Here is a 24904-nt window from a genome sequence, read left to right as displayed (position 1 = left end):
GTGGAGAGCTTGTAAGAGGTTTCTCTAGATCGCTGTTAAAGAGAGGTTGTTCTACCGCCACATTGTATCTGAAAAGTCTTGTATCATCTGCAATGAGCCTGAGGAGACTATCATTCATGCCACCTTTGGCTGTAAGGCAGCGAAAGAAATATGGGCTGCTAGCCCTCTCACATCCAAGGTAAGTGCTGCCCCTGATAATAGCTTTGTCGAGAGATTTTTATGGTGTTCGAAGAATGTATCGAAAGATGAGCTGCTATCTATTGCTACACTTGCATGGGCATCATGACATTGTAGAAATAAATCCATTTTCGAGCAAAGTGATTTTTGTGCTATTGATGTGGCTCGTGGGTGGTGAATTTTGTGAAAGAGAGTAACGAATATGCCTTGAAATCTGGCCACGGATCAGCTCAAGTTGTGAATGCTGCTATAAGCTCTTGGCGCTGTCCTGCTGCAGGGATGGTAAAGGTGAACTGTGACGCGCATTTAGGCACGAAAAAAGGGTTGGGTGTGGTGATAAGGAGTGAGCAGGGAGTGTTGCAGGCTGCTGCAGTGCGTGTGTTGGAGGCTGGTTGGGATCAGTGGCGGATCCAGGATTTCCGTCCTTGTGAGTCACCCTAAATAATTGATCACCTGTAAAAGGAAAAAAAAATCGAATCCAAAAATACTAACAAAAATATATATATATGACAACCACCTTCATTTCAATCATTCAATCAAACAAAAATAATCCATACTACAACCAAATAGTACCTAAATAATTCATCTTACAAACTAAAAGTACTACAAATAATATATTACAATCACATAGTACAATAAACTATTACAATTGTTCATGACAATTTTTCATATTTTGATATCGATCAATAATGTGATCTATTTTAACATTCGAAAACAAATCACTTTCTAGAAAAGTAATCAAACAATCATTCAACATTTGATCTCCCATGCTATTACGCAATTTATCTTTCACGATCGTCATACCAGAAAACACTCTTTCAACACTTGTCGTTGCAACGGGGAGAACCAACACCAACTTCAATTCAAAAGCAAGTATACTCTACTATGAGTTTCGGACAATCCCGTCTCAACAAGTTTCTTTGACAATTCACTAAGACTCTTCAAATTCCAAAACCTTTCATCATCTCTAACGGCCACAAAGTAATTTTGAAGTGTGTGTTCAAAGTAAATCAATTTCGAGCTTGAAAATTCATTTGGATAGAATGTTGCTAGCTTGGTCAATTTAACTTTGTTAAAAGAAGAGAACCGATTAACTGGACTAAAACAAAACATACACACAAGAAGTTCTTTACTTATCTCGGGAAATCGATTTTCAAGCTCTTGTAACTGAAGATCAATGACACTAATAAACGCCTCAACTCGAAAATGATGAAGATTTGACACTCCCGGACGCTTACCTCTAAACATCCTTCTCCCGGGAACAACATATGTCGCATTCATATCTGGAACCTCAATCTCATATTTGGTTGTGAAAGACAAGATCTTTTCCATAAAGGAATCCCATCCTTCATCTCTCAACTCTTGCAAATTATTCTTGTTTACGTTAACCATGGCCATTGCATTAACAATATCTTGATCATGTTTTTGTAAAGCCACATTCAACTCATTTGTAATTGCAAATATAGTAACCATTAAGTGAGCCACAAACACAAAATCAAAAGTCATTAACCAACCAATAATACTTTGTGCTCTGTTAAAATCATCTGTCATAGATTTTGCTTCGGCAGCTTTAGCAATGTCATCAAGTGAGCCAAGTATTGAAGGAAATATATCAAGAACATTTACAAGTGTTTTAAAGTGGGAACCCCAACGGGTGTCACAAGGTCTTCCTAACCCCCGTTCTTAATTTAAACCCGAACCCGTTTCAAGTTCACCTAGGGATAATGCATCAACAACTGCTTGAGCTTGTTTTTCACGAAGAAATTCTTTCCTCTTTGGTGAGCAACCCACAAAATTCAAGAGAGGAGCAAGCATGTCACTAAAGAGCCAAGCACAATCAGGATTCTTTCTAGCAAGTGCAACTTGAGTCAACTGAAGTTGGTGAGCAAAGCAATGAACAAAGTATGCTTGTTTACATTCTTTCTCTATTAAGGTTCTAAGGCCATTAATTGAACCTTGCATATTACTAGCCCCATAATAACCCTGACCCCTTACTTGAGAGAAAGACAAAGAATGTTGAATTAATAATGACTCAATAGCAGCCTTAAGAGTTAAAGAAGTTGTATCCCCAACATGCACAACACCAAGTAAACGTTCACACACTTCTCCTTTTTTATTTACATATCTCAAACAAAGAGCCATTTGTTCCTTATCAGAAATATCAGCCGACTCATCAGCAAGAATAGCAAAAAAACCACCATTAAGATCTTCAAGTATTGCTTTAGTAGTTTCTTTTGCACATGCATTTTTGATGTCTTTTTGAACAACCGGAGAAGTAAGTTGACAATTACCGGGAGCATTTTTCAAACAAACTTTTGAATAATCAGGATGTAGTTCTGAAACAAGAGTCAAAAGTCTGAGAAAATTACCTCTGTTTGAAGAAGTTTCTTTTTCATCGTGAGCTTGAAAAGGCAATGCTCCAACTAAAAGCCATTGTACAGAAATAATTGATGCTTCCAATCGCTTCCTATAGTTACTCATAGATTCCTTGCTTTGTTTTGAAAATGCAGTGGTGATGCTTGACTTTTGTTTCTTGAACAGATCCATAGCTAACACGGCATTGTTGTGAGCACTCATGTGCTTACCAACATGAGCTTTTAGTATGTCTAATCTATTCCAAGATCGAAAACCATCGGTAACAAATGCATCACCTCCAAATGCATTTTCATCCTTGAATAAGTAACAAATAAAACAATAGGCAGCATCCTTTTCCACACTATATTCAAGCCAAGAACCCCAAGTTTTAAACCACTTCACACAAAATCGACGTTTTTTAGGGGCAATGAGTCTTTGAGGAAATACATGGTTTTTAGGTTGGCATGGCCCTTTTTGAATGTAAGTTCTCCTCACTAAGTCTTTATCATCAGGATGGAAATCACTCATCTTTCTTCTCAATCCCGGGTCGTGAGGAAGATTGGCAAGATCATTTTCACTTAATCTAACACCATCTCCCGAAGCATTATTAAGAGGACTAGAGTGTTCCACTTCATTTTGAGGGGAGTTGTGAGTGGAATTTTGAGGAGAGTTGTGAGTGGAATTTTGAGGGGAGTTGTGAGTGGAATTATGAGGTGATCTTTGAGGGGAAATTTGAGGTGAATTGTGTGTGGGAGAGGTATGTTGTTCAATAGTATGATGTGGAGTTGAAATTTGTTCATTTGGAGAAGAATTTTGTTGACTAGGAGGATGAGGATTACATTTAGCAAAGAAACTAGCGATATTCTGCATTTTATTTGGAGTACGTTTCCGCTTCATTCTGAAAATCATTTAAGCAAATAAGCAATTACAAAAAAAAAAAAAAAAAAAAAAAAAAAAAAAAAAAATCAGCAATTCATTTATACAATCATATATACACATTACACAATTTCAGTTCATTTGAATACACAGAATACATTCAAATATCAATCAAATCTGAATCAAATGACCACCTAATCAACAATTCTGCATTTCAACACCATAAATCCATACCACAAATCCACAATGAACAACATTACAAGATTTACAACAAGGCCAACAACCTGTCATTTTGTCAATTTCAAATTTTCAAGAGATCAAGACTATGAAATTATAATTTATAAATGACTGAAAATCTGAAATTATAATTAATTAAGTAATTAACACAAAAATGAACAACAAATCAACAATTCAGTTCAATTTAATCAATCAAATGACTAAAATTATACAAATTTATAATTAACAAAACAAATTAAAAGGTGTAAATTAGTAAATACCTTGCTGCTTCACTGTTTCCTGGCGCCTGCCTTCAAAGTTCAAATCCTTCAATCGGTGATTCGGTGGTCCGTGGTAGACAGACGGCTGCTCGCCGTGCTCGGTGGTGTTACTGGCGTAGATCTGAGATTCCGAGGGGTGAGGGCGCCGTCCAGTCGGGCAGTCGGCCGAGTCGAGCCTTAGGGATGAACGAAGAACCACGATTCCACCAATAAACTGTTGTTTGAAGTTTGAACGACGAAGGGGACGAACGGATGAACGTGTGAAGACTGAAGGTAGGCTGCTCCGGCGTGGTTGGCTGCTCCGACGAAGTAGCGGCGGATGCGAGATTGCGATAGAGGGATTTAGGGTTGTGAGGTTTCCGTTGTTTCTTTCACGCGTTTTGGGCCTTTGTGCTTTGTCGTTCAACCGTTCTTTCTTGTTTTTTTTTTGTTTTTTCTTGTTTTTTTTTTAATTTTTTTTTGGCATTGCTGAGTCACGTGACCCAGCGTGCACACGTGTAGGTCCACCACTGGTTGGGATGTTGATGCTGCTGAGGCGGCAGCTTGCAGATACGGATTGCAAGTGGCAAGGAGGTTAGGCTTCAACAATGTGCACCTTGAATCTGATGCTGCAAGCGTGGTGAATGTCGTGAAGTCGAAAGCTAAGGGTTTCTCTCCTATTTTCCTATTGTATGATGATATTTCTAGGTTGTCGTCTTGTTTTAGTTCTTTTTGTTTTTCTCATATTAAGCGTGCGGGTAATACCTTAGCCCATAGTGTTGCACGATGGGATACTAGGGGATGTATTGAACGTGTTTCTCTTGGTCCTTTCCCCCAAAGTTAGACAACTTTGGCGGAAATTGATCTCTTCTAATGATAATTCGCAGCTTTGTCTCAAAAAATATATATATGTTGCACGTAGCATATAATTTTTATAAATTAGGAAATTTATCTAAATATGTAACAAATAAGAGGAAATTTACTATTTATTTTTTTAAAAAAAAATATATAAAATGATATGCTACGTGCAACATACTTCCTCCGTACTTTTTTACTTGACCCATATTGACTTTACACTATTCACCGCTCTTTCTTTGACTGTATTTTGTGAATATTATATAAGGAAAAACATATTCATGTGAAATCTTGTTGGAATCGTCTCAAAAAGTTTTATCACAATTTACAACTTTTATAATTTATACTTATAGAGAAATAAAGTTATTAATGGGTAAAACTGTGCACCGACAAACGTAATAAAAGAAACAGGTAAAAAAATAACAGAAGAAGTACAGAATAACAAATTTATCACATAAGTATAAAAATTATTTATTTTATAAAATACAAATACACCGTGCATTAAACGGGTTTTATCCTAGTTACTTATAAAAGATGGCTTTTTGCAAAAAAATTTAGAAAATAACATACTTTATAATAAAATATGCAGCGTTGTTTATCATTTGTGCAAAACAATACTCTATGAATTATTCCATTAAGATTTTCAAGGTCATTTTAGTTATTAATTAAAGGCAAAGTAAATGCCAATGTCGGCAAAACTGAAGTATTATGGCAAAAATTTTGAGAAAAACTAAAGTAGGCCCGAACCTAATAATGAAAATTTTGACAAAATCCGTAATGTTAATGGTATCGGTATCATAAATTCTTATATGTGGCTAATTATATATGGTTTACCCACTTCACATAATCACATTTAAGATAATTAATAAAGTAATAGCGGTTACTGTGATGAGCAAATGAGATTATCTTAACTTATATTAACGTTTATTCTATTATATTTTAATTATCACCATATTGCATGTTTAAAAGGAATATGTAATTTAAAATCACGCTTAATGAGTTAATTTGGACAACTGGTTTAGGTTCCTTTTTAATCTTGTTGTTTATTCAAGTGATCAAAATTATTTTAGAATTATTTGTTGCATTAGTATTCAATCAATTTAGAATAATAATGGTTTGGAGTGAATTGAGTCTTTGTTTGCATGTCTTTGAGATCGCATGAATCACTTTTCACTATAAGAATCGAGTAGAGACCAATACGGGCGAATGTGACTCCATGACTCACTTCGTACCATCATCCTTGATCCTCCTTTCGTGGTTCCGAACCATATGGAGTTAGTAATCTCATGGATTATGAATGAGGTGTAACCTTCACGGGTCAATCATTGTTTCATATCGTTGTCCTTTTATTCGTGGTTGTCTTTTATGATCCGTGAATGGTTTACAATCTCTTTAAAACTTGTTGATTGGCGCCTCCCACTTTCCTTGTCCCTAATCGTATTATGTCAATTCCTAATTTCAATGAGTGCCAAGCATATTCACACATGCTAAACATAGGCGCACTTTAAACTAACGACACCTACAAATAGGTTAATTTTTTTTCAATGTGACATGTGTCACAAGTTAACTAGTTAAAAAAACTAAAATGAAAATAATTATCCATAACTAAATTTTAAGTATAAAATAAAAATTTAATTAAATAACATTATAAAAAAACAAAGGGGTACGTGACTAGGCTGTTCCCAGCCATGTTACTGTCGTTGCAGCTACCAGGCACGTAGCCCAGTCACCACATCAGCTTGCCATCGTAGCCAGGCTGAAGCTCAGCCACTACAACGCCAACCGACGCAGCCAAGAAGCAAGTCCAGTCACGTTAGCAAGCAAGCTAGCGCCGGCCAACGCAGCCAGACACCAAGTCTAGCTATCATAGACAGCATCGACCAACAATTCTTGCATGCCCTAACCACCACCACCACCCCCACCCAAAACTATCTTTAAAACACCTACCCCACACCCGAAGACGCCAAACACTCCTCCTCCATCATCGAAAACCCTAGCCGTTAGAATGTTGGTGTAATCCCCCGTATTTTTAAATATTTTATAAATGAAAATTTATTTTATTTATAATACTTATTTATTATTTTTCATAATTTAATTTCAAAAGTTTTAAATTATTAATCTGGGTCGAAAATTATTTGAACAAATTATTTTATGCACCTTTATTCTACAATTTATGTCCAATCACACAAGCCTAACCCATTTGTTTACTTAATCGACCCATTATTTTTATGAGGCCCAATCTTTCTTTTTATCCTACAATAATCCCCTCCTATAAATACCCCATGAATCTCCAAAAATTTCCCACACAAAAAGGTTAGTCTTATTTTCATCCTCCTTTGTTTCATTATTTTGCTTAATGTTAATTTAATTGTTTTGGGTTTTGATTTTAGTATAAAGATTATATTTTTAGTATCAAATTATATTTTAATGGTATAAAGATTATAAATTTCAGATTATATTTATGTTATAAATTTCATATTTTATGAATTATAAACCTAGGGTTTCAATTTATTGAAAATCATGATTTTAGGGTTTTTATGAATAATTGATTTAGGGCTTTTATAGTAATGATGTTTTGAAATTTTGGTGATTATAACTACTGATTAGTTTAACTTAATTCCAGATTATTTTGAACACATAGATTCGTGTTTTAATTTTTAGATTTTCGTTCGTTAATATTAATCCCGTTTTAATCCCGATCAGATTCTGAACTCATCCGATTTTGATGAAAAAGTAGTGTTTTCCATGTGGAAACAACGTTTTAAGAAAGACTTACTACCTTTTGTAGTAAGCACCACCCTTTCGTGGCCAAATTCAGCCTCTAAATATGATTTTCGGGCAGTTTTTGATTTTAACGAAGTTTTTTTATACTTAAAATATTATCCTTGAGTTTGATTAATAAAATTAATTATGTTTAAAGTTAATTAAGCATAAATATATGTTTTAATTGAATTTTTAAGTGTTGGAAATAGTTTCTAAGTACTACTTTTGATGTTTTATAAAGAGGGTTTAATCACCCATTAAAAAGGGAGATTATTAGGGGTTTTAGAATAATTTTCAGATTTTTATTAGACTTTAAACTTGCTGTAATTTCATGTATAAGAGTGTATTTTAAGGTTTTTATGAATAAAATTTAAAGAACTATATATAAGCCTTTAATTTTAAACTAAAGGGAAGGTTTTAAAGTGTTGTTTGATTTGGATTTTAAAGGTTTTAAAGTAAGTTAGTATTGCTGTAAATTTGATTGATTGGGTATTGATTGAGATGTTATTATTTGGATTAGGAGAGGAGTTTATTGAAGGTGATTTCTAGTTAGTAAAGTGGCATACCAATTTGTTTGCTTAAGGTACGTACAAGTTACGAAACCTTTCTTTTAGGTGCATGTTTAAGGACGACGGATCGAGAACTTAGTATCATGTATAGGGATGACTGAGTTAAATTGTTTGGTTATACATTGTGAATTTCGTATGACGTGCACTATTTTATATTGCAAGTATTATTTGTGCTCTAATTATGCAAGGTGCGCTTTGAGGCAAAGGTATATGATTGGTGTAATGATTAATTTATTACTTATTCATGATTATGCAAGCAGGATAAGTAAAGGAAGAATTTAAGTCTTCTAAGACGAGGTTAAGGTTTTGGGGTTCCTTATGCACTCAAGGTGTTTATACACCGAGGTAGTAAAGGAATAAATAATAAATGTTGCTTGCCACTAATAAATCAAGAATTGAAATTGAAAAGTTGTTTTACTTGACTGAATTGATATTGGATTGATTGTATAGATATGCATATGAGTCATCACCAAGTCTAAACCTGTAAATCACGTAAAGTGCAAGATGGATGAGCAATAAAACTCTGGATTGGTGCACTTCTGGAGTAATGACAATCAGGGGTTGGGGTACATGGGGTATTAGCCGTGTACTTTTCTCGAGGCCGTCTGATCTACGAGTCTCTTATTTCAAATATTTTTCAAAACTAGGAGTTAGGTGAGATCTCATACTAACTACGATCACGGAGTCGCGCCCGTGGTCATTGGATGTTTATTGATGTTTCCGAAAGGAGGCATGGAGTTTTTCTTTTATTGATGTTCCAAATGGAGCATGGGTTGGACAACCTTGTCTATTGCGTAATCCAATGAATAAAAATAATGATTTACCTATTATTAATTAATGGAGTCTTAGTAATATAAATAGTTGAGTCGTGTGTTGAGTCTATAATTTAATGGTGCATGATGATTGATTATTAGTAGAATGCATGTTATGGATTTCTTAATTTATTTTGCAGCTTGTATGTACTCAGGTTTGCTGATTGCGTGCTTTTGTGTGTGTCTTTCTTTGGTCATGGCCTTCGCCTTTCAATGACCCTGTGACGATCCAATTTTTACACTTGTAATATTGGGGAGCAGAATTACCACAGGTTCTTACACATGCAGCATTCATCAGGGTTGTGGGATCTTGAGTAGAGAGTTGGTTGTTTGCATTTTATTTCTTTTGCAAGTTTGAATTTATTTTAATTCAATTTTATTCGACACTATTTCTTTTGGATTTGAAATTATTTGAACACTGTATTTAATCACTTACTACTTTTATTGTGTTTTGAATAAGGGCCTTAATGGTTCCAAGTTGTATGACTTAATTTGGTTTCATTTGTTGGTTTTGAAACTTATTTATTAATGATTTAGTTTTTCCGCTGCTATTTTCTGATAAAGCCTTAACGTTTGAACACGCGGCGGTAGCACGCCAGTAATTCTCTTGAATATTGTTCAGGGTCCTCACAGGTTTAAAGAGAGAATTATTGGGGTGTTACAGTTGGCGGAGGAGCGATTCGAGGTTTATGGGAGTGGAGGAGGGGTTTCTTTGGTGGTTGCATTGGGGGATGGGAGGGGGTTTTGAGGAAGGGGGGAAACAATGATGTCAAGGTGGGGAGACGTGATGGGACGGCGAGGGAGAATAGCGGGCCGACTAAGGATGGACGACAAGCTTGGTAGTGGTGGTAACATCATTTTTTAAATTTTTTTGGTGTTAGAAATTATTTTTTTGGTGTAAAAAAACATGTTCAGTCTTTTTTTGGGTGTTAAAATACAAAATTTCCTTATAATCATGATCATTCATATATGTTTAATAGGAAATCAATTTATATATAATCACATGAATTTTTTTAAAAAAATTGTGTCAATGTACGAATTTTTATTATAGGTTCTGATGACGATCTATGTGTACCTTTTGTGTTTATTAAGCATTTTAACGTTTTTGACATGTATTGGCTAATGTGAAAAGAAAAGTGTTTCATTTAAATAAGTTTATAAAGACCATATAGTATTAATAAGATTATATTTTATTCATCAAATTTTGCCCTTGTCTTCCTCGCCCAATCTATCTTTCTCTCATCTCAACAGAGGAAAGAGAATTGAAAGATATGTTAGAATGAGAGTTTATGTTTGTTTAGTTTAGGGGATGTGCACACGGGTTGGTGTCTTGGTTTAGAGTGATGTGCAAGACAAGGGTGAGAAATTTGACTCACTGTGACATAAATAAGGTATCTTCGGTTTTCAAATGGCTACAATAAAATTGTGGCCAGCGTAACAGAAAAAATTAAATTCAGCATATTCATAGTTGACTTTAAAATAAATTAAATATTATTAAAAAAAAATTAAATGAGATCCAATTTCAACAATACAACTAGGGCGGCCCTGTTCTTTTGAGCTTCTAGGCAGGGTAGAGCAGAGCAGGTAGAGAAGAGCAAAGCAGAGCAGGACAGGGTAGAGCAGAGCAGAGAAGGGCTAGACTTCCACACACTGCGGAGCAGAGCAGGGCAGGCAGGTAGGGCAGAGTAGAGTAGAGAAGATTTTAGCAGAGCAGAGCAAAGTAGTGCAGAGCAGACAGAGCAGCTCTAAAGAACATGACCTACACTGTATAATTTATCTTACTTGATGTTTTCAATTTTTTTTATCTTTAATGTCAAATGATTGGTTTCTTGAAATGGAAAATTAAAGACAAATCTCACAATAATTTATCTTTTTTTTAATTTTATCCATCCTTCTCTTGTTTTCTTTAACGGATGATGAATCAATTTTTGATAAATTTGATGCAAAAAGTATGAACCTAGTAAAGTAGTAATATATACTCCATAAACCATAATGTCCTATAGTACTAGGTCTATAAGTTTATGGTTAATAAACTATTATCAAATGTTAGTTTTTAATGGAGATTGGGGAATTCTTAGAACTTGTAAAGTTGTAATTCTCCAACATTTTCTTCAATGGAAAAGCTCAGTTTAATCTTTTAAAAACTGAACAATTATTATTATTATTACTAATAGGAAATTTTGACAATTACCACCTTCTGTTTAGTCCATTTTAGCAATTACCACCTTGTATTTTTTTTTTTGAAAATTACCACCTTCTATTTTCAAAAACATCAAAAGTTACCACCTTCTTGCCTCCCAACTACCACATGACGTCATTTTGGTCTCATTCTTTCCCTTTCCTCCCTATTTCCCTCACATTTTTCATTCCTAACTCGATTCTCATCCCTCCTTTCACTTTTTTTCTCCCAAACAATAAAAAACACTTCAATTCATCACTCCTCCAAATCAAAATTGACGAACAATTATTGGTGGTTTGGGGGGAAAAGTGAAAGGGGAGATGAGAATCCAAATAAAAATGAGAAATGTGAGGGAAATAGGGAGGAAAGGGAAATAATGAGTCCAAAATGACGTCATGTGGTAGTTGGGGGGCAAGAAGGTGGTAACTTTTGATGTTTTTGAAAGTAGAAGGTGGTAATTTTCAAAAAAAAAAATACAAGGTGGTAATTGCTAAAATGGACATAACATAAGGTAGTAATTGTCAAAATTTCCTTACTATTATTATTATTTTGGTAACTTATTAAAAATTAAAGTCAATTGAATGAATGGACAAGATTATCCCTAAAATAAGGGGCTAAGATTAAAACTAATTACAATAGCTACAAGTAATTTGGAAATAAATTATGACACCTAATTTACATTTTCCCCAAATTAAGATACCTAATATATGTCATATTTTACATTATCCCTGAATTCGTCAAATGGTAGTGGTACTATAACACAAAAACTCAACACCAGATAGTTATTCTTTTTTTTTAAAAAACAAAATTTAAAGTAAAAATTGTTCACAAAAATGATAAATTAAAAGATAATGTTAACCACAAAAAAAAAAAAAAAAAAAAAAAACCCTTATCAACCATAATTAAGATATAATTTAAAACATCTATACTTAGTATTTAAAAACACAAACCACAAATCTATACTAAGTCACATGTCACCATGCATAATCACTCATATGCAACATGTCACCTATCTTAATCCTTTCTTTTTAAATTCCATTTTAATATAAAAACAAAATATATAAATAATGTTTGAGTCTTTAATCTTTATGCATTCTAAAACTTACAAATTTAAGTAAGAAAAGTAAGTGTTTCATATTCAATATAATAAATTAAAGCTAAACTATTTAGTGTTCATTACATTAACTATAAAATAGTCTTTTCATCTCCTAAACATAAATATAACTTAAACCAATGTGTCATTTCATGCCCTACAATATCTATGTATATATACCTAACTAAAATCCACACAACACCGACACTTTTCAAGAAAAAATAACCTAAGTAACAACTCGTGCATTGAACGGGTTAAAAGGCTAGTTCTAGTTAATTTATCAAACCAGATTTCGTAGAGTTTGAGGCATGAAAAGCAATATTTTTTTAAAAAAAAAAAACGGGGAAAAGCAATATTATTGATTAGCTCATTGTAGGGAATAGTTTCAAGCCTTTAAAATCCCACTAGCTTGAACCCCACTGTGATCATACACTAAAGTACGGTGGCGTCCAAAAGGGAAGAAGATAGAGCAAAAGAGTCGCCAACAAGATTTTAAGGAACTTGTAAACCGTTCACGAGGTGAAGGTTACACCCCTTAACGATCCAATAGATCGTCAACTCCATAAGGTCATGAACCAAATAAGGGTCCGGGGATGAAGGTACAAATCCAACCTAAAAGAGATTGAACCTGCCCTAATAATAGGCCTCTACTTTATTCTGCTCGTATTCATGTGCGCTTTCTGATTAACATACAATCAATAGGATTAACCCTAAACCTGTTTAATCTATGTTGGTTGAATTTAATGCACAAATAAACTATTATTGGCGATCACTTGAATTATAATCACAATTAACCTAACAAGATTATTAATTATCTTATTAAGCGTGATTGCAAGTACCAATTCCCTTTAACCTGCAATAAAAGGTGATCAAGCAATAACAATATACAACAATATGCATATCAAGCAACATAATAAATAATCATCATCAATCATAATCATAAATATAATAATCATAATCATGTTAAAGCATAGCAAGATCCTAGGCATGATACTAACAAGATTAATAACAAACCCTAGCATGTCACTAAGCATTAAAAATCAAATCTTTAACCCTAACATGATACTAACATGAATTAATATTAGGAAGAAAATAGGAAGCATCGTAACAATCATATTTAATATTAAAAATACCCTAGACATGATACTAGGAATCATAACAACAATATAAACATGATTTCTACATCATAATATCAATAAATCAATTAAAGCACTTACTTGGATGCCTCGTACCTCTTTCTAATAACAAAATACACACGTTAGTAACTTCAAGGAAAATAATAAACAAAACAATTAAATTAAATAATTTAAATAGAGATTTGGGACCAAACCCTCAGAAATTAAAACCTTTCACGTCTAGGGCGAAGGCAACTTCGAATATGGCTAGGTGTTTCTAGATCTAATGAATGCGGAATTTTGTATGAAAAAGCAAGAAAGAAATAAAGAATTCTAAAAGATTAATGCTATTGAGAATTGACGAAAGAAAGATGACGAATAAAGAGAATTAGGTGAATGAGATGAATGATGATAAAGAATAAGGAGAATTAGTGAATGTTGATGATTGTTGATTGTAGATTGATTCGTCCGTCAATCAAAACAGAATTTTTGATACGATATTTATAAAGAAAATCGGCCAAAAAAGATAATTTATCAAAACAGAGTCTGAAGATCACAAAACCAAATTGGCGCCAGCCCTGGCTCATTGGCGCCAGGACCAGTGGCTAGCGCCAGACGCCAATGGCTGGCGTCTGGCGCCAATCCTGGTTCCAGGCGCCAAGGCCTGGGGTTGGACGCCAAACCGGCTTTTAACACGTTTTCGAAAATCTGATAATTTTACCGTACTGGAAGATAAAATAATATAATTTCAGTCGAAAATGCTATTTGATCTAATTAAAACTCTAAAGAATCCTAATTGAATTAAGAATGATAAAACCTTCTAGAATGTTCTAGAAGACCAAAACCATTCCTAATTACATTAGGAATGATAAATCATATTAGGCCCTCCCCTAGATCATTGGGCCGTACTTAAAACTCAAACCGGGCCCAGTCTAGTAAATTGGCCATAACTTCCTCAATATTCATTGGAATTGGGCTTATAATATATCGTTGGAAAGGTCTTTGCAAGCCCCATCCAACTACACCACTATTGGACCCATATCATGGACCAACCAAACTGGATCGGCTGTTTTCCCTAAAATAAAGTTTTCAAAAACAGAGAGAAGAGAAAAGAAAAGAAAAGAAACTTTCCGCAACACTAGACCTTTCCACACTTTCGTTTCATTCGATTATGATTCGACGTGAAAGGTACTCATCACTGGGTTTGGTTTTGGGGAGACACAAATGGGTGTCTACAGAAGCCCCCACTTTGACTGAGTTTGGAGAAACGCATGTTTCGAAAACGAAAGTCAAAGTATCGATAGGGACGGAGAATGATTCAGAACGTTCTGCGATCCTAAATCAATCTTATAACGCCGATACCTGCAAAACAATGTTAGTTAAACAGATAAGAGAGTTAAGAAACGCGTATCTTGCACCGTCGAGCACACGTCTCTGAAAGTAACCGATTTGCTTTGCTGTTGTTTTGACGACCTCCTGCAAGCTAGAGAATGTCATCCCGCTTGAAAACCGCTACGCCTTGTAACTGCTTCCAAATTAGAAGATTGCTTCACCTGAAACAATCCTCTCCGCTGTGATAATATTCCACGTCCAAGGGAATACTATCGAAAATTATTTCTCTTGAAATAATTCTCATCCGCATTATGATCACATTCCATGCCTTAGGAAATATGATCGAAGACAATTTCGCCCGAAATTACCTTCAGTTGTTTGTGACAACTTTCCGCAAGCTAGGTAATGATGCCGAAGACATCTTCTCTCGAAGTCATCCTCATTTGATGCGATAATCTCCCAAAGGAAAATACTGAAGATCCACGCCCGTCGATCTTTAAAAGTTCGCCTGAACTTTGCTTTTGCTATGTCTGTACGTCGGCGCTCTTTGCTCTTGAACCTATATGTCGGTGCCCTTTTGCTAATGAACCTGAATGTCGGTGCCTTTTGCTAATGAACCTGTATGTCGGTGCCTTTTGCTAATGAGCCAATGCTTAGGCGCTTTAAGCTTATTGAGATGATCTTTTCATCAGGTCGATCACTTCATGTAATCAAGCCGATTACCTAATCATGTCAAATTGCTCAGAGGGGCTAACTGGCGTACCAAGGAACCCAAAATATATTGCAGAAGGCTAGCACAACCCCAGAAGGTGGCTGGCTGCTTTGGCGTCGCTGAAAATAGATCAACGCCAACTTTTCGCATTAGCGCCATGCGCTGAAATTGGCGTCTAGCGCCAAGAACATAATGTGACGCCAATGCCTAGGAACTGGCCCAACACGGGAATCACTTTAAATTCCCGTTTCAGTTCATTTCGTGCTCTGGTTTGTTGCGAACGCTGCTCGAAAGAAGTCGAAACTTCAATTGATCGTTGCTCATTCGTTTCTCAACCGAATTCGCTCAAATTTGTTGCAAATCAAAGCTCTTTTCATCCATATTCCCGATCTATGTAAGTTTCCTTCCAACTCGCACCGGTTTTTATGAATTATTGGCATGTTCATTCACGAATTTGATGAAAATTCGAAACTTATAATGCTCAATTTGCTCTATTTATCAAATTTTATGCCATGAAATTGCTTGTTTATGTTTATATATTGCCTTGGGAGTAATTTGAGACTTGTTTGACTCAATTTGGCGAAGAAATGAGCAATCCGCCATTGTTGGACCTCCTAAGGTCGTGAAAAACAATGTGGCTTGTTCTTGATGTTTTTGCTAGCAATTCTTGTTCAATTTGTCACAATAATCACTATAGTGTTGCAAGAAATTGTTTGATTGCTTGAAAAATGCTTATCATGCTCAATTCGAATTTGTGCTCTGTTTTAGTACTACGTACTCTGCTTTTTGCGAACATAGTATCATGCGGCTAGGCAAACCTTTAGATACTATAGAACCTTGATTTATGATGATTCTGCACAATGTAGCATGGCTAGACAACGAGGCTCCGGTTCACGATCCCGAAACACCAGACGGGAGCATGAGTCCGTGGAGGACGACACTACACCGTCCACTTCGCTTGGTCAGTTCCCAAAGTGGGATGAGCAGACCTTGTTCTTTGCTCCTGTCCACCACATTTCTGAGAGGGTGAGACGGGGAACCGAGCCGGGAAGGACACGACATCACGGCTCTGGCTACGATGGTCTCGGTGATTTGTATAGGATGCATATCGCCAGAGATCGAGAGACGAGACTCCTATGGGAGTCTTGCGGGTTGGTTGCCCTATTTGAGACCTCCGAGGCTATGGTCGCCTCCAGCGGGGGTCATCACGTAGTACGCGCTCTGGTGGAGTTCTTTTGGGACACCACCAACACATTTCATTTTCCATGGGGTGAGATGATGGTCACTCCTACAGACTTCAGTCTTATCACAGGACTGGAGTTCACTTCTGTGCCGCTGCCATTCGACGGCGGTATCGACGTCTTTTCTCCAGAGGTCGAGGAACTACTGGGGCCGATTGCTGTTCGGGCCCGAGCTGAGGTCGAGATGACTCAGTTTAGTGCTAGAGGGATTCGCCGCTCGACGCTGGCAGCGGCTCTTGATGACGATGCGACCACCCGAGAGCAGCGGGTGCGCATTTTCGTGCTGATGTTGTTGTCATGCTCAATTTGATTTTGTGCTCTGTTTTAGTACTACGTACTCTGTTTTCTGCGAACATAGTATCATGCGGCTAGGCGAACCTTAGATACTATAGAACCTTAATTTATGATGATTCTGCATAATGTAGCATGGCTAGACAATGAGGCTCAAGTTCACGGTCCCGAAACACTAGACGGGAGCATGAGCCCGTGGAGGACGACACCACACCATCCACTTCGCTTGGTCGGCTCCTAGAGTGGGATGAGCAGACCTTGTTCTTTGCCCCTGTCCACCACATTTCCGAGAGGGTGAGACTGGGAACCGAGCCTGGGAGGACGCGGCATCACGGCTCTGGCTGTGATGGTCTAGGCGATTTGTATAGGATGCACATCGCTAGAAACCGAGAGACGAGACTCCTATGGGAGTCCTGCGGACTGGTTGCCTTGTTCGAGACCTCCGAGGCTATGGTCGCCTCCAGCGGGGGTCACCACGTAGTACGCGCTTTGGTGGAGTTCTTCTAGGACACCACCAACACTTTTCATTTTCCATGGGGCGAGATGATGGTCACCCCTACAGACTTCAGTCTCATCACAGGACTGGAGTTTACTTCTGTGTCGCTGTCGTTCGACGGCGGGATCGACGTCTTTTCTCCAGAGGTGGAGGAGCTGTTGGGGCCGATTGCTGTTCGGGCCCGAGCTGAGGTCGAGACGACTCAGTTCAGTGCTAGGGGGATTCGCCGCTCGACGCTGGCAGCGGCTCTTGATGATGATGCGACCACCCGAGAGCAGCGGGTGCGCATCTTCGTGCTGATGTTGTTGTCAGGGACATTCTCCCCTGATAGGGGTAGTAGGGCATTGCTTTACTATCTCCCTGCTGTTCGCGATCTCCGGCGGATCGGGACTTATGACTGGGCCAGCTTGGCCTATACTGACTTCGTTCGCGCACTGAGGGACTCGTGTCGCCACCGGTCTCTTAGGACGAATGTCGCTTTGTCCGCTTTCTGGAAAGTTGTAGAGGTAAACATTATTCCCTATAACATTTAGCCCTATATGTTTAATTGGCATTTACTCATGCTTTAGCCTTTTAAAGATCTGGTTCTATGAATACTTTCCTTCCATTGCGCCGGCGAGACCATCGCCGAGGGGGTATCCGGTGAGCGCCTCTTGGGGCGGCCACCATGTGGACCTGTCTACTGCACGTGTCCGGAGTCGGATCATCTCGGTATGATTTTTGGTGCTTATCTTGCTCTTCTGCGATGTTTTATACATGTTCTTACCCGATTGGTAATTTTATAGGGACCTGAGGTAGTATACCGGCCATGGGGTGGTTGGACAGTCCCTGGATTAGCCGCACATTACTCTGCTGAGCGCCGTTACTTTCTGGGGACCTACGGAGCAGTTGCGTATTTAGGAGAGAGAGTTGCTAGACAACACTCTTCCGATGTTTTTGTCGTTCCTGCTCCTCCACCACGCTACATGTTCGACGAGAGGGAGTTGTCGAGCATGGCTGAGGAGCCTGGTTCTCTTTAGCGGTCCCATGTGATCCTTGGGCGGGGTTATGCTGAGGAGCTACTTCCTTTGTTAGCTCCAGCCCCCATGCCTGCCGAGGATGTGAGGGTAAGATTCTTGACTTTTGTTTTTCGCTGAGTAGCCCCCAAGTAATACCTTACTGATTTCTTTTTCTGTTTTATCAGGATGGTCCCACTGAGTTTGTGCCACCCCGTATGTCCATCCACTACCAGGGGATGTACGGGCCGATCGAGGAGATGATTTCTCCGGCTCCTGAGGGTGAGCGCTTCGTGGAGCGGTCGATTCCTCGTCATCAGACCAGAGTAAGTTTAGCTCTAATCCAGAATCTTGTATTCAGTTATCATGCATTTTTACTGACTTAAATTTCCTTGACAGTTCTCACGCGAGGTGGTTTCGGCTATGGCACGATGCATAGATGCCTTCCGGAGCCAACTCGTCCGGATGAGGAACGCAGCTACCTGTCGTCGAGACGACGCTGTCCGAGAGGTAACTTTTCTTTACTTATTGTTTCTGCACTATGCTTCAATTTTCACCTTGTTTCTGATTTATTTCTTTTTGTAGGGTCAGCCAATTGCTTCTCACACCCGTACGAGGCCTGAGGGGCGAAGAGAGCCGGCGAGGTCTAGCTCGAGACGTCGTCGCACTTCGTCAGGAGGTAGAGGTGGCCATTCTGAGGCTGCTCGAGCCGACGTTGCTGAGGGCTCAGGGTCCTCTTCTGAGGAGGTTCCGGCTGCACCGTTAAGAGAGGCTACCTCGGCTTTCAGAGATGGTGGGATGTACGAGGTTGGCTCGTCATCGCAGCAGCCTCCGCGGTCTCAGCCTCAGGTTGGCCTTGGTGTTGGAGCTGGTGCTGGAGCTAAGGCTGGAGCTGGTGGAGAGGTGACTCCTCGGACGGCGCAGTTTTATGGCATGATGGGCCTACGTCCTCCGGCGCCGTAGTTTATTTCTGTATATGCATTTTATTTTGACTTTTTATAGAACTTTGCCTTTGACTTGTTATTTAGACACTTTTGTTCTGTAAATCTATTATTATGTATTATTATTATGTTAGTGTGTGCAAATGTGATAACAATTTTGCGCAAAAAGATTCCGTCATTTTTATTATTGATGGAGGGTATTATCCGACTCTCTCCCCCAAAAAGAAAAAATAAAAAGGGAAAATAAAACGGAGAGAAAGGCTGATTTTTGAATTTTAATAAAAAAATCCAAAAAAAAGAATAAACAATAGAAAATTAACTAAACATAATTGCTATATTTAATTAATTAAGAAAAAGGATAGAGAGATATTTAGAAGAAATTAAAACGGGGCTATAAAATCATTAACCGACTCCAATTTAATATCAAAACGCAAACTGAGCACGCGCGGTTGTCCTGCTGACTTGGCGCCAGCTGGCGTCAGCCTGTGGCGCGTGGCGCCAGGCGCTATTCCTAGCGTGTGGCGCCAAGAGCAGATGGGTGACGCCAATTTTGGGTGTGTGACGCCAATTGACGCTGACTACGTATACCAGTCAGGTTGAAATTCCTCGCAATTTGTGCATAAATAGCCCCCTGCTCAGTCGATTATTCACATAATTCCAGCGAAAAAATTATTCTTCTCTTTAGAAAAAATAGTAATCATGTCTTTAGCCACTAAAACCTTCACCCAATATTCTCATGAGTGGTGTCGATCTCTCAATGTTAGTGAAAGAAAAGAATTGGATTTATTTCACTTGGGGGGAATATATGGCATTAAAGGGGTAGATCTAGACATAGACTTTATTCATACCGCTTTAGAATATTGGAACATTGACACACATTGTTTTAGAATAGGGTATGATGAAATTAGCCCTTTGCCAGAGGAATTTGGTGCTATTTTAGGCTTCCCTGCAATAGACCTGGTGGTGATCCCTAGAGTAGATGCATATTACTATAAGGATTTTGAGCGCTTCTTTAATTTGAAGGAAAGGGATTTGTCAAAGATAGTGAATGGCAACGTGGTGAACTTAAAGGAATTCGCACGCTATTATTTTGATAAACCGCTTTCTGAATCTCTTCACATATATAAAAGAAGGGCGTTCTTATTCTGCATGCTTAATCAATATTGTCTTAGTAGTGGTAAAATTAATGAGGGTCGATCAATTATAACCACTGTGCTAGAACAAATCGAATCAGGGAGAAATCCGATGCCTTTAATAGTTGGAGAGACTATGATTGGTCTAGATGAGTTGAAAAGGGACCCAAAAGCACCTCTTCGCGGTTCTCCAATTTTATTACAGGTAGAAAAATAATATTTTTAATTACAGAAATTAAAAAATATATTTTTGTATTGTAATATTGATTTATTCGCATTCCTAACTTTTCCTTTTTTTTTTTTTTTTTTTAGATGTGGCTAATGGAAAGGCTAGGATTAATTAGCCCTCCGGACGACATTGAAAGTTATACGCCCACTTGCTTTGTGAGAAGAAAGAAGCGCATCCCTAAAATTGGGCGCCATGGGTGGAAGAAAGTCTTTGAATCACGTGACTTTGCTATCAAGTGGGCCATCCCATGGTGGAAAATAAAAAGGATGGTTGGTGTTAACAAGCAACCTTTCTGCCGTCTTCCAAGCTTGTCTCTCATGACATATTATTATCCCTGCAGAGTAAAGAGACAATATGGCTTGCTTCAAAATATTCCTTCCGGGGATCTTTGTCCTCCCTATGAGTATCCCATATCTCAAGAGGTAGATAAATTTGACACGTACTGGAGCGCTAAACCTTTATGGGAAGTGATTACCCAAAAGGTTCCCCCTTCTTTGCCTAATGATGTAAAGAAGTGGTTGCTGAAGAAGTCTTCAATTGATCAGGGTAGGACTGATGTGAAGAATCGTCTAGGTGACAGGGTGACACCGGCCAAGGAACGCTTAGGTGCAAGAATTGAGTTCAAGACACCTATAATGCCTAAGAAGAAGAATTCTACTAAAGACAAGGGGAAAAGGAAAGCTACCATTATAGACAAAAAGGTTTGGGTGGAAAAGAAGCATGGGGTGCTAGCGGAAGGGGAAACAATCCATTCTAAGATTGAATGTAGGTCCTCTAAAGGATGCCTACTAGCCAAAGTAATGGATGAAGAGGAGGAGGCAGAAAAGAATTGGAAAAGAGCAAAGAAGGAGAAGAAAGATTAGAACATTGCTTAGCTTTCGATTTATTAGATTCTTAGTTTTTATTTAAAGTTAATTTATTTCAGCTTTATTTAAATTCCATTAACAATGCAATTTTATTTTATTAATGAAATTTCAGCTTTCAATTAAATTGTTACTTTAAATTTGTTTTATTAAAGCAATGAAAAACCGAAAAAATTGATTTTCCAGAAATTCTTCGAGTACGGGAGTCGAAAATTTTCCAAAAAAACACCGAAATTCGCCCAGATTTTATTACTGAATTGGCGTCAATAATTGCAAATTGGCGCCGGATATTGATGTCTGGCGCCAGGCGCCAATACTGTCGTCTGGCGCTAATGGCCTTTTTCTGGCGCCAGACTCTGTTCTGCGACGCCAGTTGCTTTTCCGACTTTTTTGACTTTTTGTTGATTCTGGAATGCGGAGATGTCAAAAAATAAAGTGGCCGCACCCGTGATGGGTTGCCTACGTATCCTTTCCTAAGGAATCAGGCCGAACGTAGCTCTCTTGAGTGTCCTACTCAAGTAATTATGGGTAGTATTTTTTAAGTTGGTCAAGATTGGTCATGTTTGAGAATTCATTGCCATCCATGTCAGTTAATTTTGCTGCACCACCTGACAGGATTGTTTTGACAATGTAGGGGCCAGACCAATCAGGTCTAAACTTTCCCCTTGGATCTAAAACATTTTTCCTTAGTGCCTTTAATACCAAATCTCCTATTTTGATATTTCTTGTTTTAACCTTCTTATTAAAATGTCTAGCCATATGATTTTGATAACACTGGGTGTGATGTAGAGCTTCTAGTCGTTTTTCGTCGAGTAGGATCAATTCTTCATATCGTGCCCTAGTCCATTCGACTTCATCGAGTTTACTTTCTAGCGCAATACGTAGAGATGGTATTTCTAGTTCGACAGGTTGTACGACATCCATTCCATATACCAAAGAAAATGGTGTATTTCCTGTTGACGTACGGATTGACGTGCGATAACCCCACAATGCAAAGTGAAGCTTGTCAGGCCAATCCTTGTAATTTTCTGTCATTTTCTCGATGATAGTCTTTAAATTTTTATTAGCTGCCTCGACTGCTCCGTTTGCTTGAGGTCTATAAGGGGACGAATGATGATGTTGGATACCATATTTATGTAGCAATTCTTCACATTCGGCTTGAAAGTGAGTTCCATTGTCACTTATCATTTCATGTGGGACTCCATATCGACAAATGATATTTCTCTCGATAAAAAGTGCTACATGTTTTGCGGTGAGTTTAGCATATGATTGCGCTTCAACCCTCTTCGTAAAGTAATCAATCGCTACGAGAATAAATTCATGGCCTCCTGTCCCTGGAGGAGCGATCTTTCCAATTATGTCAATTCCCCATGTAGAGAATGGCCATGGTGATGTGTAGGTGTAGAGCAAAGATGGTGGAACGTGTTGTAAATTGGCATAAATTTGACACTTAGGGCATCTTTTTACATATTGATGGCAATCCCTATTCATGGTAGTCCAATAATACCCTTCTCGCATTATTTTCTGGACTAACATTTTGCCATTCATATGAGTTCCACAGATTCCTTCGTGGACCATTCTCATTATTCTTTGTGCATCTACCTTCCCCACGCATAGGAGAGCTCGACCTTTAGGTACCCTTTTATGTAGCTCGTTATCTATGAGTACATATTGAGAAGCCAAAAGTCTCAAGGCTCGTTTTGCTCTTTTGTCAGCATGAGGAGGGTATTCTCCATTGGTGACATAGTTGAGAATGTCTGTGTACCATGGTTCTTCTTCTCGTTCTTCATCTTCGTCTTGGATTGGGTTGTCGTCTTCTATAGCCTGTATATATGCTGGTTTGTGCCTTTTTTCGATAGTTAGAGGCATTTGTTCGATATCCGTGGGAATCCTAACCATTGAGGCTAGTCTTGCCAAGGCATCAGCGAATTGGTTTTCTTCTCTTGGTAGATATGTGTATTCTACCTTCTCTAACTGATCGGTAAGAGTTTCCAGATAAGTTTAGTAAGGAGCTAGGCTTTCGCTCCTAACTTTCCACCTTTTAGATATTTGATTGATGATTAGAGGGGAATCGCCGAATATCCTTAACTTCTTTACTCCCAATGCCAGGGCTGTTTCAAGGCCTACCACACATGCTTCATATTCAGCAGCATTGTTGGTAACGTTGAAATCAAGCTTTATTGAGATTGGGACGTGTTCTTCTTTAGGTGATACTAGTAGCACTCCGACACCACATCCCTTTTGGTTTGAGGCTCCGTCAAAGTACAAGGTCCAAGTATCATCTTTAGTGACCATCAAATCTTCATCTGGAAATTCATTGTCCTGTATTGGTGTCGAGTCTTCTATTGGAAAGTCTGCCAGAAAGTCTGACACCACGGATCCTTTAATAGCTTTTTGTGGCATAAACCGTACATCGAACTGGGCTAAATTGACTATCCATCTTGAAATACGTCCATTGAGCGTTGATTTCTCGAACAAGTATTTGAGTGGATCCGATCGAGATACCACGAAAACGGTATGCATCAACATGTAATGTCTCAACTTAGTTGTGGCCCACACCAAAGCGAGGCACAATTTCTCGAGTGGTGTATAGCGTGTTTCGTATTCGAGCATTTTCTTACTTAAGTAATAGATTGCATTCTCTTTGTTTTCTACCTCTTGTGCTAGCATGGCTCCCATTGTCTCTTTGGTAACCGTCAAATATAACCTGAGAGGTATTCCGGGAAGTGCTGGCGCTAATACGGGAGGATTTGCGAGGTAGGCTTTGATCCGGTCAAAGGCTTTTTGACACTCGTCATCCCATATTACTGGTATATTCTTCTTGAGCTTTTTGAAGATTGGTTCACATATTGTTGTTAATTTTGATATGAACCTACTTATGTATTGTAACCGGCCAATGAATCCTCGAATCTGTTTCTCGGTCTTGGGCGGTGGCATTGTCATGATCGCTTTAATCTTGGTTGGATCTATCTCTATTCCTCTAGAGCTTATGACGTATCCCAAGAGCTTGCCTGAGGTTACTCCAAAAGCGCATTTTGAGGGATTTAACCTCATATTATATTTTCTTAGTCTTTTGAAAAATTTCCTTAAGGCTACTTGATGGCCTGGACGGTCTTTTGATTTTACAATCATGTCGTCTACATATACCTCGACTTCTTTGTGCATCATGTCATGGAGCAAGGCAGTTGCTGCACGTTGGTAAGTAGCACCTGCGTTTTTCAACCCAAATGGCATTACCGTGTTACAGTAAGTGCCCCATGGTGTGATAAAAGTTGTTTTCTCCATGTCTTCTTCCGCCATGAGAATCTGATTGTACCCTGCGTATCCATCCATGAATGAGAGGAGCGCGTGATTTGCTGTGTTGTCTACCAGAATATCGATGTGTGGCAAAGGGAAGTCGT

General features: G+C 38.2%; 2 protein-coding genes across 2 annotated transcripts; both read right to left on the bottom strand.

The window, feature by feature from the left end:
- Window positions 1–1035: 1035 nt before the first annotated feature.
- LOC145557852 (uncharacterized) lies at window positions 1036–1728 on the bottom strand. Its single transcript, XM_081619033.1, has one exon. The coding sequence runs from the start codon at window positions 1726–1728 to the stop codon at window positions 1036–1038; it is 693 nt and encodes a 230-aa protein (XP_081475159.1).
- Window positions 1729–1860: 132 nt separating this feature from the next.
- On the bottom strand, window positions 1861–3402 carry LOC145557851 (uncharacterized). Its single transcript, XM_081619032.1, has one exon. It carries the CDS (start codon window positions 3400–3402, stop codon window positions 1861–1863), a length of 1542 nt encoding a protein of 513 aa, XP_081475158.1.
- Window positions 3403–24904: the final 21502 nt, after the last annotated feature.

The sequence above is a fragment of the Chenopodium album genome, chromosome 9 (genome assembly GCF_948465745.1).
Source record: "Chenopodium album chromosome 9, dcCheAlbu1.1, whole genome shotgun sequence".
Taxonomy (NCBI): domain Eukaryota; kingdom Viridiplantae; phylum Streptophyta; class Magnoliopsida; order Caryophyllales; family Amaranthaceae; genus Chenopodium; species Chenopodium album.
This window is presented reverse-complemented; position numbering and strand designations above follow the sequence as displayed.

Bases quoted from the DNA above. Each gene is read 5' to 3' on its own strand.
- LOC145557852 (XM_081619033.1), bottom strand. From the start codon at position 1,728: ATGACAGATGATTTTAACAGAGCACAAAGTATTATTGGTTGGTTAATG.
- LOC145557851 (XM_081619032.1), bottom strand. From the start codon at position 3,402: ATGCAGAATATCGCTAGTTTCTTTGCTAAATGTAATCCTCATCCTCCT.